This window comes from Triplophysa rosa, unplaced genomic scaffold (assembly GCF_024868665.1).
Source record: "Triplophysa rosa unplaced genomic scaffold, Trosa_1v2 scaffold139_ERROPOS793776, whole genome shotgun sequence".
NCBI classification, from domain to species: Eukaryota; Metazoa; Chordata; class Actinopteri; order Cypriniformes; family Nemacheilidae; genus Triplophysa; species Triplophysa rosa.
Window position 1 is genome coordinate 110,595 of NW_026634143.1, and position 18,784 is coordinate 129,378.

Sequence of the window (18,784 nt, forward strand, 5' to 3'; positions counted from 1 at the left end):
TGGTTTCATCTTTGTCTTTACGCACTGATGTTACAGTTGCATTATAACATTGTTTTACAAGATATTGTTAAATGCAAGATGTTTTCGTTCAGGTGGTGGAACACCACAACATATTGTCCAGCTGATAAACAACACATCACATCATGAGCACCCAAGCCACGCACTGTTAACATCTGCTAAATCATCTCTGTAGCCTACCATATGACATACAACAAACCATTGCCTTATTATCTACCTAACGTAAAGGTAAAGCTGCGTGGCAATGAATAGAGGATTTAACAACAGTGTCCAAGAATATAAAATGTAAGGTTTTGTAAGATTTAGGGTTAAAGATAGTTGTTAAAAAAAAATTACATTTAAAATGAGCCTGCATTTGCATGTTGTTACCATTTTAAAGGCTTTCCATTTCTAGGCTTCCTACCTTTCCTATTTCTTTTGCATGCCTCTGTTTTTCACTGTTTATAAGCTATATTCTAAAGGGTTTTATTAAAGGTGTTCAAAATCAATGGTGATCTCACGCGCCTGACACGCGCCGCTGTGGCTACGGAACAGATGGATGTCTGTTGCACCAATCAGAGGGCAGCGCGCCACACATTTGAACCCGAAACCCCCTACGATGCCCTCCTGTCACCTGTCAGCTGCACGGATCACCCTATCGCGTTACTTCTTCCTGGCGCGTCTTTCCAAACTCCTCGGCGTCTGTGTCTGAGACGTACCGAATATGGAAATAGAGTGACGCAAATCTATTTCTCTTTGTTTCATTTTCGGTCGAATGGGGGGATGCACGGAATAGGGTGACAAGCGCACAGAAAAATGCATCAGCTTTAACTGACGTGCGTTTACTGCCTGCTGGTGTTTGAACTGTTTTCCAGGAGAAGATTTCTTATCTTTAAGTGTCATTTCATTCATTTATTTCTATTGTTCCTGTAGCGCACGTGTGTTCACATGAGTTTGATCTCGGGCAACACACCTTCTAATGAAATGTACAGATGGAATGCACTGTAAAGCGTCTGCCAAAAGCATCCATGTAAATGTAAAGTTTTTATCAGCACAAATCATTGATGATGCGTTTCGGGATGATCCGCGGCGCGCAGACATCAATGAACCTCTGCTGTAGCTGAATTGTGCTGGTCGTGTGAAAAACAACCTTAGAGAATCATTTCAGTTCAACTTTCAATCATCTTTATCCATGTAGTGTGCCGTGCGTGCTCCATCTGTGCACGCTGAAAGAACTGAATAGATCAGATCAGATATGTATTTTGCTTTCCAGAGTGTAAATGAAAGGTTCTGTTAAACCAAAGATTTTTGTTTGTAAGAGTAGGCTAGCATGCATGACACAGAGTTACAATGCCACACCATCAAGATCTTCAAAAGTCATTGATTCTAAACATGTGATGACACGATTAATCCAAATTAAAGCGTGTTAAATAGTAGATTGAATTTAACAATGTAAACGTATTTTACTATGTCCATTATGTGTTCAGAAGCTTTTCAAAAACAATTTATTTTCAGTATACAAAAAAACAGATAATTACGACAAGTTAGTAGTTTTAATTCATGAGAGCACTGGAAGGAATTCCAGCCAGAATCATAACGTGAAAATGTTTTGTCATGACTAGCTCAAAATGACATTTGAAGTCTCATTATATACAGTTCTATGTGCAAACAAAATCATATTTGTGTTCTGAATTGTGAGGATTATTTAATGCATTTTAAATTAATCAAATTCTAATAACCAAATGTCCTGTTAACTGAAATTGAAAGGCTAATAATGGTAAATTACAAATTACAAATGCTTCAAAAGAAGCAATCCTGTCACAAGTTTTAAATAGGGGGATATGCTGTACGCGGATTTATTAACATTACATTGCAGTTTACTGTAGTATGTTGTTTTGTTATTTTTGAAGAGTGCGAAAATAAAGACTTGATCATCAAAAGACAAGCAATAACGTATTTCGGGTTATGCAGAAATGGAGGCAGAGGTACGCGTACGTATAAGAGCCTGTGTTGCAATAATAATAACTGAGAGACTGTGATATTAGCTACATGTATTATTATCAAATGCACTCTTCCGAATTAAGCTGTTAGGCCTACATGTAAAGAATTACATTTATAAAGTTAACTATTCACGGAGGTTGTGGATCAAATCACTTCGGACATGAAAAAGATGCAAACCAGCGCATCCAAGGAAAACAGCTGTTTACACCGTATACTGCATGAATTGATACTGCTCCAGATTATACATCATTCGTGTTGTTTTGAACCCCAAAAGTGAATGAATGTGGAATAAATGAGCGACCATGTGGGCTTTGTGCGCGTCTCCCTCAGCATCACGCGGAGACACCCCTCCGCCTCTGTTTGTGACGATAATCGCGTATATACGGGTTCAAAAATACGATTATTAGTTACTAAAATGACAAGTTAGTCAAATGGGTGTTGTAGTCTAGATTTATGCAATGGGAGTCATCGGGTTGTTTTTATGTGTTGCTTCGTTTAAATACAAATCCTATAATGCCACACATCGTTGTTTATGTTTATATTAGGCTATGTATGCTGATCTCTTAATGAGACTTGCTTCGAAGGTAGGCCTATAATGTTTTTAACACTAATAGCTTTAGGAATGATTGAGAATCCATGATTTATTAAGATCTCCAAACACTGACTTGAACTTCTGCAAACTGAATTACAAACAAAGACATCCCCAGTTAAATCTCAGCTGAACTGTCAAAACGCATAAAACACATCTATTATGTATAAACAACGCCCGTTTTAATTCAAATACCCACGCTATAAACCAAGCCAAATGCATGCACATCTGCTGATGTAACTTTATGCGCACACTTGTTTTTTTCCGATCGGATGATTGTAGTGTACGTTTGTGTGACGTAGCCTAAAGGTACGCTAAGCTTCTTCTTGTTAATCTCTTGAGTCCAGAGAGCTGTAATATGCTTCATTTCAAGCCATCTTCATAAATTGCCGGAAATATATTGGCTATATGCGAGTTTCTGTTTTTTTCTTCTTTGTAGCAAACCTTTACTAACCCAAGACAAAACACGACGCGTTTTGGAGAAAAATGTTACGTGTGCACACGCACGGGTCCTCAGGTTCCCCAGGCGCGCTGGGCACGAGAACGGCACGAGCCACGGGATAAAAGGCCAGGTGGCTGCTCAATTACTATAGCAAACTAAATACCATATATTTATCATCATAGGCTATTCTTTTGATAATGTATATCGTGGGTTATGATATTTTATTAATGTTGCTGTATATCTTTTTATAGCAAGTCCGTTTCTATGTGTCGTGTGCTTAAACATCGCAATGTTCATTTGGCGACGGACATTAACACGAGTTTGACAGCATGGCGGGTTCAGAAAGGGCGAACACCCTCCACGCCCACAAAGCGCTGCTGCCTCTTCCTCGCGTGCGCACGGGTGTCAGAGCGCTCAGTTCAAGCGCGAGGCTGCGCCTTAACAGCACGATGTCGTCTGTGAGGCTTCATGTCGTCGCATCTGAGCGCAGGTAAGCTGGATCATGGCTAAGTATCTTTTGCAAAGACTTGATATTATCATAAGAAGGAAATTATTATCGCAGCACTGTCATTTCGTCTGTTTGGGGTTTTCTAATACTATACTCACAAATCTTTTTATTTAATTCCACAGACATGAAAGTTATTTTAGAGTATATTGTGTCACTCATCCCTTGAGCAACGCGAAACTGGACGTTTAACTTTTATTTAATGTATCTTATATGAAAAACACTATACCCATAATAAGAAATCATAATGTTCGACGATGATGATATATAATACTGCTGTGTAATTTCTTATAGGCTGCTGATGATAATTCTTTGCTGTGATGGATGTTTTATGTACTGCTGAACCATGATGTTAGTTATCATTAGCTCTTGATGTGATCGAGATAATAATATATTATTCGGTACGTGTGTGTGTGTGTGCGTGCGTGCGTGCGTGTGTGTGTGTGTATGCGCGGACATGCTTTTATATCCCGGTGGGGACCTAAATCTGACTACACACCAACACATGGGGACTCGTGTCACTGTGGGGACCAAAACTGAGGTCCCCATGGGCACAAAAGCTTATAAATTGTACAGAACAATATTTTTTTTAAATCTAAAAATGCAAAAAGTGTTCTATGATCTTTAGGGTTAGGGGTTGGGTTGGGTTAGGGGTAGGGGATAAAATATACAGTTTGTACAACATAAAAAACATTATGCCTGTCCCCACGGAGATAATAAACCAGACGTGCGCGTGTGTGTGTGTGTGCGTGAAATAAAGTATTACTCAATACACAGTATATAATATTATGTGCAATACTATAGACACGCAGTAATGAAGTGTGTAAATTAAATGTGAAAGTAAACAAGTCAATTAAATGCAACATGTAACTCACCGCATAATAGTATGCACAGGATTTATGTTGCTGTCCAGTTATTAATGACATATAAATGATTATATATGCAGATGAAACTTCATGGTTACAATGCCAAAATGTTTGAATATAGTTTCAAGGATGTTTACTTAAGACTATTCAATATCAAACTAGCACGTGAAGTGAGACTCTGTATGTTCCATACTGACCTCCCAGCATATAAGATTGTTCTATTGTTCTAATGAATCCTGTTGGCCGATATTTGTGTGTGTGTGTGTGTGTGTGTGTGTGTGTGTGTGTGTGCGTGCGTGCGTGCGTGTGTGTGTGTGTATGCGCGGACATGCTTTTATATCCCGGTGGGGACCTAAATCTGACTACACACCAACACATGGGGACTCGTGTCACTGTGGGGACCAAAACTGAGGTCCCCATGGGCACAAAAGCTTATAAATTGTACAGAACAATATTTTTTTTAAATCTAAAAATGCAAAAAGTGTTCTATGATCTTTAGGGTTAGGGGTTGGGTTGGGTTAGGGGTAGGGGATAAAATATACAGTTTGTACAACATAAAAAACATTATGCCTGTCCCCACGGAGATAATAAACCAGACGTGCGCGTGTGTGTGTGTGTGCGTGAAATAAAGTATTACTCAATACACAGTATATAATATTATGTGCAATACTATAGACACGCAGTAATGAAGTGTGTAAATTAAATGTGAAAGTAAACAAGTCAATTAAATGCAACATGTAACTCACCGCATAATAGTATGCACAGGATTTATGTTGCTGTCCAGTTATTAATGACATATAAATGATTATATATGCAGATGAAACTTCATGGTTACAATGCCAAAATGTTTGAATATAGTTTCAAGGATGTTTACTTAAGACTATTCAATATCAAACTAGCACGTGAAGTGAGACTCTGTATGTTCCATACTGACCTCCCAGCATATAAGATTGTTCTATTGTTCTAATGAGAGAGAGAGAGAGAGAGAGAGAGAGAGAGAGAGAGAGAGAGAGAGAGAGAGAGAGAGAGAAATAAACTTACTTGCCCACCTAGCGTCTGTGTCTTTATATAAACACACACACACAAAATAAAGTACTTTTAAGTCTTGTCTGAGTTCTTTGACTTATAAATCTCCAGCTACTGTTTTCATAGTTAAATAATAGTAAATAAATTCAAATTAGTGGGATAAATATTAGTCGATAGAATAACGAATCCTGATGCGCTGACAATAGCTAGCTCGAAGTGATGGTCTGTCCGTTGTTTTATTGACTTACATGTAGCCCAAAAACGCATATAAAACAGTAAGGCTACAGTGAACAATCATTCAGTCAACATGACACACCACTGGTGACAGAAACAGCTCCTGAACTTAATTATTACCACCCCAACACAAAGACAGCATGTAATCAAATACAGTTTGTGATGTTAAACATTCACTAGTAAAGAACCCCTTAACTTCACGTGTTTGCAGATCATATAGCCTAGCTATCTAACCGGCGCTGTAATGACTGGCACGCGCGCGAGTGGCAGATGCGCAGTGGCAGTGTGCGCAACGACGATAAACAACATATGCAGGAATTCTGAGATTCAGTCGATGAATGTATGAAAATATAGCCTAAGCCAACTTCAGATAAATAGACATTTTTCGTTTAAAACAGAAACTGTAGGCCATATATGTACATTTTAACAACGTCTTAAAACAAAAGAGACAACTTTATTTTTAACAACTAAAAATGAACAAATGAATGGATTAAGAAATAAGCAAAAATAAACAAACAAATAAATAGTAGATAGGCTATTCTAAACACACACAAAAACTGGACTTGCGGGCAAACAGAAATAAAAATTGTATTTCTATCACAGTATGATATATGCTCGTGTTTTAAAATGTAAAATGTTGTGTTGTGCATGCATGGCAGAGAGATCTTTATTCTCCATTCTTTATGAGAGGTGATGGTCATGCGCAGTGTGTTGGTCTTCGGAACTGCAGCAGATGGTCTGTACAATAGATTTTCGGTTGGTCTAATTGGAGGGAAATTTGAATAACTGTCACACGTTCGGCGCGTGCATGCAATAGTCCCCATTTTCCCATGCGCATGCATACTATCCCGCCTATTTCCCACGAGTTCGTTACATTGTCAGTGTGAACTGCACTTGGAAGGATCATTCATGAGACGTTTGATTATTTCTGTGAAAGGAAGATGAGACATTTAACTGCCGAGAGTCATTGACCTAAATTATAATGTTCACATTCACAGAGCCTATACCTTAAATGAATTTGTAAGGAACAAATACACAAGTACATTATGTGAATGTTAAACGCCTGCACTTACAACAGATGTTATATATGTGTACTGTATATTATATGAAGAGTTTGGTTCCAAAATGAGTTAACCCCGTTTAAAAAAAAATCAAAAATCATGTTTTTTATTGTGCATTCCAATTAATATCAATCAAACTGCAGTTGGTTTGTTTTGATTTAAGCCAAAAAAACTAAAAAAATACAGCTAACTAACACAATAAAACACCATAAAAACATGATAACATATAAAAACATGATTTTTGAAAAGTTTTAAAAACGGAGTTATCTCATTTTGGAACCAAACTCTCCATATAGAGTTTATAATATAGCCGCGAAAAAAATTAAGAGACCATTCTAAATTTTTATCATCTTTTCTAGATGTATTGTGGCTAGTGTTTGTTGTATTTCAATAAAAAATCAAGAGTCACCCAACAGCAATGTGAAAGACTGACAGCATTACAAGACACTGTGATAGAAACCCAGGTTATCACAACTTGTCCTAAATACGTGTAGAAATATGACTGTATTGCTTAAAAGTGAATATCTACTTGTTTTCTTTATTTGAGGTCTGAAAAAATAGAGCATCTTTTCAGTAATTTTCACCTGTTTCTCCAGCTTTTATTTTCTGCAAATAAATGCAAATAGAATCAATATTTGTATTTTAAATTTAAGATAAATGTTGTTAGTATTCATAGAATTAAACAAAAATGATAAGTTTACCTAAACACCCCTAGCCTATAAATAGTAGATTTTAAAATCATACAAACAGTCTGAGAAATGGTCTCTTAATTGTTTTCCTAATATTTGTAACAACCATAAACACATGCAGAAAAATTAAAAGAACATTAAAGTGTAGTACTTTAATGTTCTTAAAAAATGATTATATGTGTGTATTCAGCAAAAACGCTGCTCAATAAAAAACACTTGTTGAACCTGCATGAGACATGAGCTGTCCCGTGAGACCTGTCGCGCGCGCCCCTGGGGAATTATCCGTTAATAAGCCTGGCGCGTGCATCTGTATAGAGCTATAAAGATGAGGAGAGCACGCGCCAGGCACGAGACTGACGCCATATGGGGGTCCGGACCAGCAGAGAATGTGCTAGACCCATCTGGAGATTTCCCCGAAGCACTTACCGCAAGTGCCGCAAATTTACTGCCCTCTTCTAAAAATCCCTTGTTGGAAATTAACCAACGACGGGTTTATTACATTTAGCACTGTTCAACCAGAATATTTGCAGAAAAACGAAAAAAAGAAAGGATTGGAAGGAAACATGGGACAATTCTAACACATTTGCTAAAAAGATTTCACTTAAAATTTCGCTTGGTTTGATCATTTCCAATTCGTCGTTGGTAAACACTATATTTGAGAATGAAACTTTTAGAAATTTAAATGACATACCTACATGATGTTATGTTATTATTTCATAGCTGTAAACATCTGTTAACTTATGTGAAATAACTTGTAAGACAGTCCTAAAACGATTTTTATTCTTTTTCTTAAATTACGCACGTTTTCAGGCTCTACAATGTGTGTGTAAACTTACAGTACGACGACAATTAACTCCCTGTCAGAAAAAAATGTCTAAAATTGTAATGTTTTTTTGTCGCAGGGGTGGCACTTATTGTTTATACCGGGTACGGGTATACATAATGTTGTACATTTTACAATATTGTACTCTAAGGAACATTTGTGTACCTCCAAAGGTACAGTACTGTTTAATGTTTTCTACCCCAATATTTAACTGGTACACAATAAGTCCTTACAATGATACACCCAAAAAAGGTACAACATTTTATGTGATGTTGGAACCTTTAGGGTACCACCCCAGCCACAGAAAATGTATTCTAAACCTTTTGTTTTGGACAGTATACAGCCTAATTCACCCGATGCATGCCTTTATAAAAGTGCGACGAAAACTCTTTGAAGGCTGTATATGCTTAGCTACTCTATTTTTAAAGTTAGCCTATAATTTACAAAAATAACCCCGTTCAGAGTTGATATACTTGTTTGTACGATGTTACTTGGACAATCCATGACAGTTTTGTTGTTTTGTTTTGAGATTTTCTTGTTAAATCTGACCCATTACTGTTCACTGGTCTTCAGAAAAATCTAACAGTGATTGTATGATGTTGACATTTATCTTCTAGGCTACACGACAATGACAATGATCGTTTGTGTCAATTGCTTTCATCCAGTCTTCTGAGAAACATGTGTTTTGTAGCTTTAAGGGATTATTAAATGTTAAAACAATAATAATAAACAAAAGAATAACAATACTAGTAAGCTATTTCCGTTTCTATTTTCTGCCATTCTGTATGTGATTGTAGGCTACTGTATACTGTTATGAACTGTATGTCTGCGTTTACACGTATTTGAGTGGTGGTTTGCTAGACGAGTATACACACCTTAAATTCAGGTTTAGTACACAAATAAACAACTAGACTTACACTGATCCACATTGCGTTAAACTACATTACAAACGAGTATATCACTCTAAAAAAAACCCGTTAAAAGTAGGGTACAATGTATTGTATTAATTTGAAGGAATTTTCCATATTCATTTTAACAGTTGTTTTACCTGTATTTTGCACTGCATTAAATTGCATTTTAGCATTTATGGAAATGTCTGTAAAATAAAGGAAAATGTACTGTAATTAAAAACGCTAACAACAACCAGTGTATGACGATTTTATTCATGAAACACTTCAATAGCCTACACTGAGTGTATTAAACCCGAGTATTTTATTTGTCAAATTAAAACTAAGTTAAAGTAAAAATGTAAATTTAATACTAAATTGAATTTTATATTAAATTATTATATTAAATTGTATATACGTGAAATTAAACTGCGATGTAGGAAAGCTTTTTGCATAGCGGTATGAACCATCAAAGGCGATAAATAAGAGCGGTCCAGACCAACCTTACGAAAGTATGATTTACAGAATTGAACTAAGAAGGTTTCGGGACACACGTATTACCGATAAAGTACAGTTTAAGGTATAATTTAAGAACAACGTAGCGTTAAGAAGGTTTCGGGAAACGCAGCCCAGGTCATTTTCTGTCAGTACTTTATCCGTTTTTTACGGGATTTTTTTTACAGTGTACAATGTGACAATATTCATGTTGAGGAGATAGTGTCGTCTTTAGATCATCACACATTCACAGCAGATTATAATCCAACAGGAGGCTGCGTTTCTATGACTCTAATTTTTATTGTGACAGCGCCACCTATTGGATAGCAAAAGAAAGTGCAACCGAGGCAGATTTCCCATCCAACAAATCTGTCCTGAAGTGCCCCCGTCCTGCAGATTTGAGATCCAACCCAAAACAAAAACATCTGCATTTCAAAGTCAATTAATCCTGAAGGCTTTGGTTAGTTCAGAGTGCGGATTGGAAGTAAAATCCGCAGGACAACTGACTTCAGGTTTTAGGTTTATTTCACTATCAGATACTTTCTGTCTTGCAGATCAGCTTGATATTTAAGGAGTTAATTATTATAAATTAAAATACTGTCCATTGGCTCATTGTCAGCCCAGTGTCATTATTTGACCAGGCTTCACCACACAGAGAGACACAAGAGAGAAAAGAATAAAATAAGAAACGTTAACATGTTAACATAATCTTCTGTCATTTCATATTTAAAAAATCTTAATGACCTCTTAAAGAAAAAATGTAGGAGACAGAGCTGCCCACACTGTAAAAAATGTCAGTAAATTTAACAGTAAAATACCGTATAAATGCTACAGGATAAAACCGTATTTCACAAAACATGTGATAACCGTAGAATTAACAGTGAAAAACTGTAATTAGTTTTACAGAGTAAGACCTTAAATTTAACAGTTAAAAACATATGAAAATATGGTTTATTGCCGTAAAAGTAACAATATACTGTATTAATGACCGTGTAATAAATGTCTGTAAATTTAACAGTAAAATACCGTATAAATGCTTCTGGATAAAACTGTATTTCACAAAACATGTGATAACCGTAGAATTTACAGTGAAAAACTGTAATTAGTTTTACAGAGCAAGATGTTAAATTTAACAGCATGAAAAAATGGTTTATTACCATAAAATTTACAATATACTGTATTACTTAACATAAAAAGTAAAACATTATTTTGTCTTGGGCAATTACAGCATAATGGATTTGACATTATGTGTTATTAATGTAACATATAAACTCTCAGAGAATGTATTTTTTACCTACTGAACCTACTGTTTATATTTTATTAAACCCTTGTTGATAAGAGTTTAAAAATTAGAATAATATCAGTCTAGATATGCACTATTTTTTTTTATAAAAAAAAAGAAAGAAACATGCGTTATGGATGTTACAAAAAAAATTATGACTTCTTTGAATTAAAATGCTCAAACCAGAAGCAATAGACCGATTTCACTCGGCTGCCATGTTGAAATCGAAAGCGAGGCAGAGGTGGGAAGAAAACCGGAGGACAGATAGACTGCAATGGTTTGGACTACCATCTGGTGTCTTTGACATGAATAAACAAATTGATGCGTTTTAAAACAACGTAAGAGTTGCTTAGTGTGCACCAATGAAACCTGCTTATGGCAGCTTAAACATTCACAAATATGTGATGGTACAGCTGAAGTGGTCAAGTAAAACAGCTTGTGTGACTTGCATCCTATGCTTATATTTTCACATTTAAGATCATAAATCGTTTTTAAAAATCCAGGTTGGTTGTCCAAACCATTGCAGTCTATCTGTCCTTCTGGTTCTCTTACCACCTCTGCCTCGCTTTCGATTTCAACATGGCAGCCGAGTGAAATTAGTATATAACAGGCTAAAAATAGGAATGCAAAAGGGAGGCCTCTTCACAGAACATAAAAAGCCTAGTTACTTTATTTTAACTTCATGTGCCCATTCATGAGGAATATGTACCTTTATGGATGTGACAATCCTGAAACTTACCTTACTATAGAAAATCATGCACTAAAAACAAATGCTTTAAAACTTGACATCACATGGGTATTTGAACCACCAGATGTGGACATCTGTGCTATGGTAAAAACTTAATGTTTTCATGTCACAACAACATTCAAGGTTGTTTCGTGGAATCGCCCTTTTAACATGTCTTATTACAAATACATGAACACATTTGACACCCTTGTGCAGTGTGCACTTAAAAACCACAATTCAGGAGACAGGACATAAACAATTTTAACATAGGCCTATGTGTGATAAAATCATGATTTTCTGTGTAACGCTTTATATAAGGACTTCTATAAAATTGTATGGTTAAATTGTCTGCCTATGTCCATCTTGACATTTGTATATTTGATTTTGAGAATTTTAATATTGTTTGATGTAATTAACAGTGGTTTTACATTTTTAAGGGTGTGTGAAATTAAGTTTCTGAAATTAAAAGCTCTGTTTTGTCTCTGCCCTTAGGAATTTGTTTTAAGGTTAGAAAATCAGTGCAACAAGCATTTGAAAGATAACCGTTCAGTATCATCCAATCATGATAAACATTGCGCCTTGGCTCCAGTGGGCAAAGAATTTTATTGGCTGAATATTGGCGTGTAGCGTTTTGCTTTCCCGCATTTGGGCAGTGGGCTAGACAGTGGCGAATGATTCTTGCGAAGCACTGACGGAGAACTACAAATTAGTGGAAATATTCTTTAAAATAAATGTCTGGGCACATTGGTAAGTTGTATTAAACTGTTTTAAGCAGTGTGTGGTTTTAAACACGAGTAGCATGTACCCTGTTTTAACGGCGCATAAACATATCTAGGCAGCGCATGTAAGTTAACGTAACGTTAATAAGACTTGCAGGCGTTAAAAAGCTAGAGTTTCAAATCAGTGGAAATACTGTTTTTGCAGTGCGTTTAAACATGAGTAACGTTAGCATGTAATGTTGCCCTGTTTTTACGACGCATAAATGTCAGCGCATGTAACGTTAACTTACAGTCAACTTAGTCAGACTTGCAAGCTCTATAAAGTCCAGTCCGGGATGTGAAACAGCATTTGTGTTTAAAACAGCAGTAGAGTGTGTGTTTGTTCACGTAGTTACAATGTTTAGCTGTTATTTCTGTGGAATATCAGTGCAAACCCTTAGAGAACATGTTTTACATGTCAAACTTCACCGTAATGAACCACGATGCGTGTTCAAATGCGGCGCTACAGATTGCCACGAAACGTTTCGTTCATATGGGGCATTTAAGGCTCATTTTTACCGTAAACATAACATAGATTCACGTGTTGATACTACAAATGCCCTTACGGTGTTTACGTGTAATATTTCTATGTGCCAGCGCCAGTGTCGCGATGTCAAATCACTAACAACTCACTTAAAGGAACATATAGGCGAAGGACGTGTTGTGACATGTCCGGTGACAGGATGCGACCATACGTTCACTATAAGGTCGTCGTTTACATCACACATGTCCAGGAAACACAGACAGTGTTCAGTTGACAGTATAAGTGATCTTTATAAGGAGACAGTTTCTCAGTCTCTTGAAACTGAACCTTTAGTTACAGGCCCTACAGAGAGATTTAGTGAGACTGATGAAGGTGAAGTTCATCTTACAGAAAATTTCAATGACCTGTTTCTCAGAAATATTTGTCTTTTCTACTTGAAATTACATGGACAGTTTCTTCTGCCAGCATCAACTATACAAAATATTGTTGAAGAGATGCAGAGCATACATGAACTAGGACGGACATATACTTTGAATAAATTGAGTGCATTTCTGAAAAATGATTTAGAGTTAACAGATGAGGACATTGGTAGAATATGTGATGATGTGAAGGAATCTGACCTATTCACCATTAGTCATGAAGGACCAATGAGAACCAATTTTTCAAGAACAAAGGCGTTTAAAGAGATGTTCTGATACACAGAACCTGTAAAGTTGTACTTAGGAAGAGATGAAACAAGGTCACTGAGGTTTGCCTACTATGTTCCATTGAAAGACAATTTGAAATGTTTATTGGAGTCTGACTTATGGCGGAATTGTGCTGCACAGGGTACATGCTTACCATGCACAGAAGTGCTTTGTGATGTCAGTGATGGTCAGGTATACAAAAACAATGAGTTCTTTTCTCAAAACCCATCATTTCTCAAACTAATTCTATATCAAGATTCTTTTGAGGTGGTGAACCCATTAGGTTCAGCAAAAAGCAAGCACAAAGTACTAGCTGTATATCTGTCTTTGGCTAATTTACCTCCTCACATAAGATCAAGTACAGACCACATGTCACTTGTAATGCTGTGTCGGGAGAAGGACTACAAACACTTTGGACATGACAAAGTTTTCTCAAGGCTAATTGCAGACTTAAAAGAGCTGGAAGACAATGGAATAACCGTGGCAGAGGAAAAAGTTAAAGGAACTGTTTTGTGCATTGCAGGGGACAATTTGGGGTCTCATGGTATTGGTGGATTCACAGAAAATTTTAGTTTTTCTGAATATTTCTGCAGGTATTGCCGGATAACACGAAGGGATTTTCAAACGGATCCAAATGCATGTGGACCTCAGCGCACTCCTGAAAACTACAATTCTGCAGTAGACATCTTACAGTCTGAGGGACAACAAAACGTTGAAGGTATAACATCTGAGTCAATTTTTAATTCATTGAATTACTTTAATGTTTGCATGCCTGGCCTGCCACCTTGTTTAGGCCATGACATTTTTGAGGGTATCCCTTCATACGAGTTAGCCCTTTACCTGAAGTACTTCATCAAGCAGAAAAAGTGGTTCACTTATTCAATTCTGAATAGACGCATTAAGCAATTCAAATACAGTGCCTCTGATGCGTTGAGTAAGCCATGTGCAGTGAACTCCAATGGACTAAAGCTTTCTGGTCAGGCTATTCAGAACTGGAATTTTCTAAGACTTCTTCCCGTGATCATGTGTGACAAGGTGAAAGAGCCCATGGATGATATTTGGCAGTTGACCCTTCAGCTAAAAGACATTGTGGAGATGGTTTGTGCTCAGAAAATTTCATTGCCAGAGGTCGCATACCTTGACGTTCTTATCCAAGAATATCTTGCTTGTAGATTCTCTCTCTTTCCAGGACATAGACTAAAGCCTAAGCATCACTACTTGCGACACTACCCTGCACTGATTTTAAAGTTTGGTCCTTTGATCAGGCTGTGGACGATGCGCTTTGAGAGTAAGCACAGTTACTTTAAAAGATGTGCTAGGAACTTAAAGAATTTCAAAAACCTGTGCTTCACTCTCTCTGAAAGGCATCAAATGTATCAGGCCTATCTGTCAGAAGGGTCGATGTGTGATCTAACTTTGAGGGTAAAAAACAGCACTGCATTTTACCCTGAGTTGTATGGTGATTCTGTTAAAGATGCAGTGAGGCAGTTTGGATTTACAGAGAACAATACCAAAGTCTCAGCAGAAGTAATGTACAGGGGTACGTTATACAAAAAGGGCCAGTTCCTTGTGACAAATAATATGGACTCAATAGAGTTTGGAGAACTTGCCCTTATTCTCATAAAAGATGATGTTCATTTTCTGCTGAGAAAGTATGTGTCAGAGTTCATTCATGCATACCATTTGCATGAATTGAAAAATCAGACTGAAATAATGCTTTGTGTGAAAATCAATGACCTGGCAGATTTCTATCCTTTAACATCATATATGATGAATGGAAAAAGGGTAATTCCATTAAAGCACAGTGTGATGTCACACTAAGCATGATTGTTGATCTGAATTTTTGGTTTATTTAAATTAATTATTATTTTGTTTTTTCAGAAATGGGTGACTCAGAGCTAAACATTTCAAACATCAGCAATGCCATTGATGCTGTATTACCTGACCTCCCAATTGCAACAAAAAAATCTCTTGAGGACACCTTAAAGTCACTTGGAGTGGAGACCCCTGAAGATTTCAGATTTCTTGAGGAATCAGATCTGGCAGCTGTACTGAGGCCCATTCAAGCCAGGAAATTTATTTCTGTTCTAAAGGAGACCAGTAAGTCCATGTATTTGTTTCTGTTACAAAAAAAAGGATAGTTTCATTTCAAAATGAAAATTCTGTCATTTACTCACTCTCAGATTGTTCCAAATGTGTATACATTTCTTTGTTCTGCTAAACACAAATGAAGATATTTGGAAGAATGTCAGTACCATCCAAGGATGAGATCTGTTTGGTTACTGACATTCTTCCAAATATCTTTGTGTTTAGCAGAACAAAGAAATGTATACATGTTTGGAACAATCTGAGAGTGAGTAAAGAATGACAGAATTTTCATTTTTGGGTGAACTATCCCTTTAATGTTCAGACATATTTATTACTTTTGTTATTAAAAATAGCAATTACTTTTGTTATTTGTTATTACTTTTTGTTATTTGTTCTATTTAATACAATTTATTTACTGTTTATTTTAACATTGAGGCAAAAAAATTGTGACCGTTAATGTAACTGTTCAACTGTAAAAACAAGTTTGGAATAACAATAGGGCAATAAACGGTGATGATGGTTTTCATTTTAGTTTAACTATTCCTGGTCCAACTAAGTCAGTACATATGACTTTTTTACAGCACAAATTTCTGAAACCCCAAAGCAACCAGTCTGTTCATCTCCAGGATCTTTTCTGTCCCAGAGTTCTTCATACTCATCTCCCAGCACCTCCCCTCCTAGTGTGAACTGGGTGGACAGCTTTGAAGTCCCATGGAATAAGTTTCCTGAGGAATTAATGCAGGCACTTGAGAGACAAAAAAGACCAAGTCCTCGGTTGCGTAGGGAAATGGTGAGGATTGTTGTTGCGGCAATGTTGAAAGTTTGTGCTTGTCCAAGTAGGAATAATTTAACGGAGGTCGCCAAAAGGATGGTTGCCAAATATCCAAAGTCTTTGCAAGATGTGATTGAAGAGAGTGTGATTGGTCCTGGATACTACTCCTTGGTAAAACAATTTCAAGCCAGGGTTGAAAATGCAAGAAGGACCAGCACACCAAAAATAAAAAAGCGCATTCATGATACAGAGGAATGTGACACTGAGGAAGTCACACCTGAAAAAAGAGCTGCAGTCCAAGATACATACGGCTGCACTAATTGGGAAGTTAGATATATGCCCCTCATTGAAACTGCTGAGAGTCAGCAGTTGAAAAAAGACAAGATGAGGAGTCTGTCACAAACAACTGACTGGAATGAAGAGGAATTGAGGGTTCTCATGAAATCTACATACTACAGTCAACGAAAAGATATCAACAAAGGAACAGACATGAAAACGCTCACTGAGGAGTGGCCATTTTTGTTTCAGGAAAGTGGTATGGAAGTGCACTTTAAAGACCTCACAGGCATACCACTTAAAGAGACCTTCCTGAACAGCATTGACAAAAAAGGAAACAGGCTGTTGAACTTCATGAGGAATGTGTGTGCAACCAAGAACAAGCGTGTCTTACAGTCTGTCATAAAACTTCAAGTTTTGAGAGGACAGACAAATGGTTGCTCCGAGGATGTAAAAGACATGATTCTTCTACTTCTCTCCTATTTTGATGAGAAAGAGGAGCTCCTTCTTCATTATGTAGAAGAGACAAGCCTTGCAAAGGATGTAGAGTTGGAAAACCTGCCTGTGACGCCTTGCATTATTGTGTGTGGTAAGTTTAAGTTTTCTTCAGCACCCTTAAGATTTAATGATTAAATGTTTATCTATAACGTTGAGTTTATATATTTTACATACTCCTTTGTATGCAGTGTATGTTTTTTGAATTAGTACTGCCCAGATCAAACTGCACCACATAATAGATGTTTTTACATATATTCCACAACACAGACTAATAACTCAGAACAAAAATAATCCATTTCAAAAGTTTAGATACCCTTGATGCTTAATACCGTGTGATGTTACCTACTGTAAATCATGAGCCTTTGTGTGTTTTGTGATTATTGTTCACAAGTGTCTTGTTTAATCTGAGACAAAACTTGCATGTTATTTGCTTTTTGACATGTTCTGCATATTTGGCCTTAAAATAATGTAGACATTTAAGAGAGGTAATAGTTGTGAATGTCCTTATAATTGTCCTTAAGTATTAACCATTTGGCGTATCTAATCTTTTGAACTAGGTTATTTTAGTAAATGGAGTTACTAATTTGTGTTGTAGAATATGTAAAAGTCTACTATGTAAAATAGTTTTTCGGGGCAGTACTAAATAAATATATGTCATATGTAAATAGACAATTACCTTGCTACATGTACATAACTTCATTGAATTGAAATGTATCCACAGGACCCTCTTGCTATGCTGCTGTTCAATTCATGCTTAGTGTGGACCGCAAGATTGTAAATGATGACATCACTACATTCATCGCTGCTGTTTGTCTAATGTTCGGCAGTTATTACTGTTTCAACATTCACTACCCTACTGAATTGTCGTCAGTGCTTGAATTTTTGCAAAGGTATGTAAAGACACCTAGGAGGGGAGGTTCACTTTATATGTGGCTTCATTTACAGAGGTTTTCAATGTTGTTTTTTCTGTTCAAGGTGTTTTTTCATCATCAATCCCGAAAAGGGCACAAAGGTTGTGGAAAAGAAGAACAAAAAAACGACTCCCAGTGAACCCAAGAGACTTCACCTTAATCTCTGACCTTTCTGATCATGAGTGGCGAGAGACTTTGTAAAGGTGGCCTGCAAACGGTTTAAACTCTATTAACATTACAATTGCATACTCTGTAAGCACTTGTGTTGTGCCTCGTTCTGCTTTAGTAGTTATTATTGTAAATGTTCAACTTAAAGAGATAGTTCACCCAAAAATGAAAATTCTGTCATCATTTACTCACCCGCTTGTCATTTCAAACCTGTATACATTTCTTTGTTCTGCAAAACACAAAGGAAGATACTTGGAAGAATGTAAGGAACCAAACAGATCTCACCCCCATTGACTCTCATAGTATTATTTTCCCTACTATGGCAGTAAATGGGGGGTGAGATCTGTTTGGTTACTGACATTCTTCCAAGTATCTTCCTTTGTGTTTTGCAGAACAAAGAAATGTATACAGGTTTGAAATGACAAGCGGGTGAGTAAATGATGACAGAATTTTCATTTTTGGGTGAACTATCACTTTACCCTCTTCCCAAGCTCAGTTTAAAGTGGCAGTTAGGTAGCA

General features: G+C 36.7%; 1 protein-coding gene across 1 annotated transcript; it reads left to right on the forward strand.

Annotated features, from left to right (window-relative positions):
* The first annotated feature begins 3,358 nt into the window (after positions 1-3,358).
* LOC130549575 (uncharacterized) lies at positions 3,359-17,208 on the forward strand. The gene is made up of 5 exons (XM_057326820.1): positions 3,359-3,519; positions 14,146-14,270; positions 15,434-15,652; positions 16,222-17,083; positions 17,181-17,208. Exons 1-5 carry the CDS (start codon positions 3,359-3,361, stop codon positions 17,206-17,208), a joined length of 1,395 nt encoding a protein of 464 aa, XP_057182803.1.
* The last annotated feature ends 1,576 nt before the right edge of the window (positions 17,209-18,784 follow it).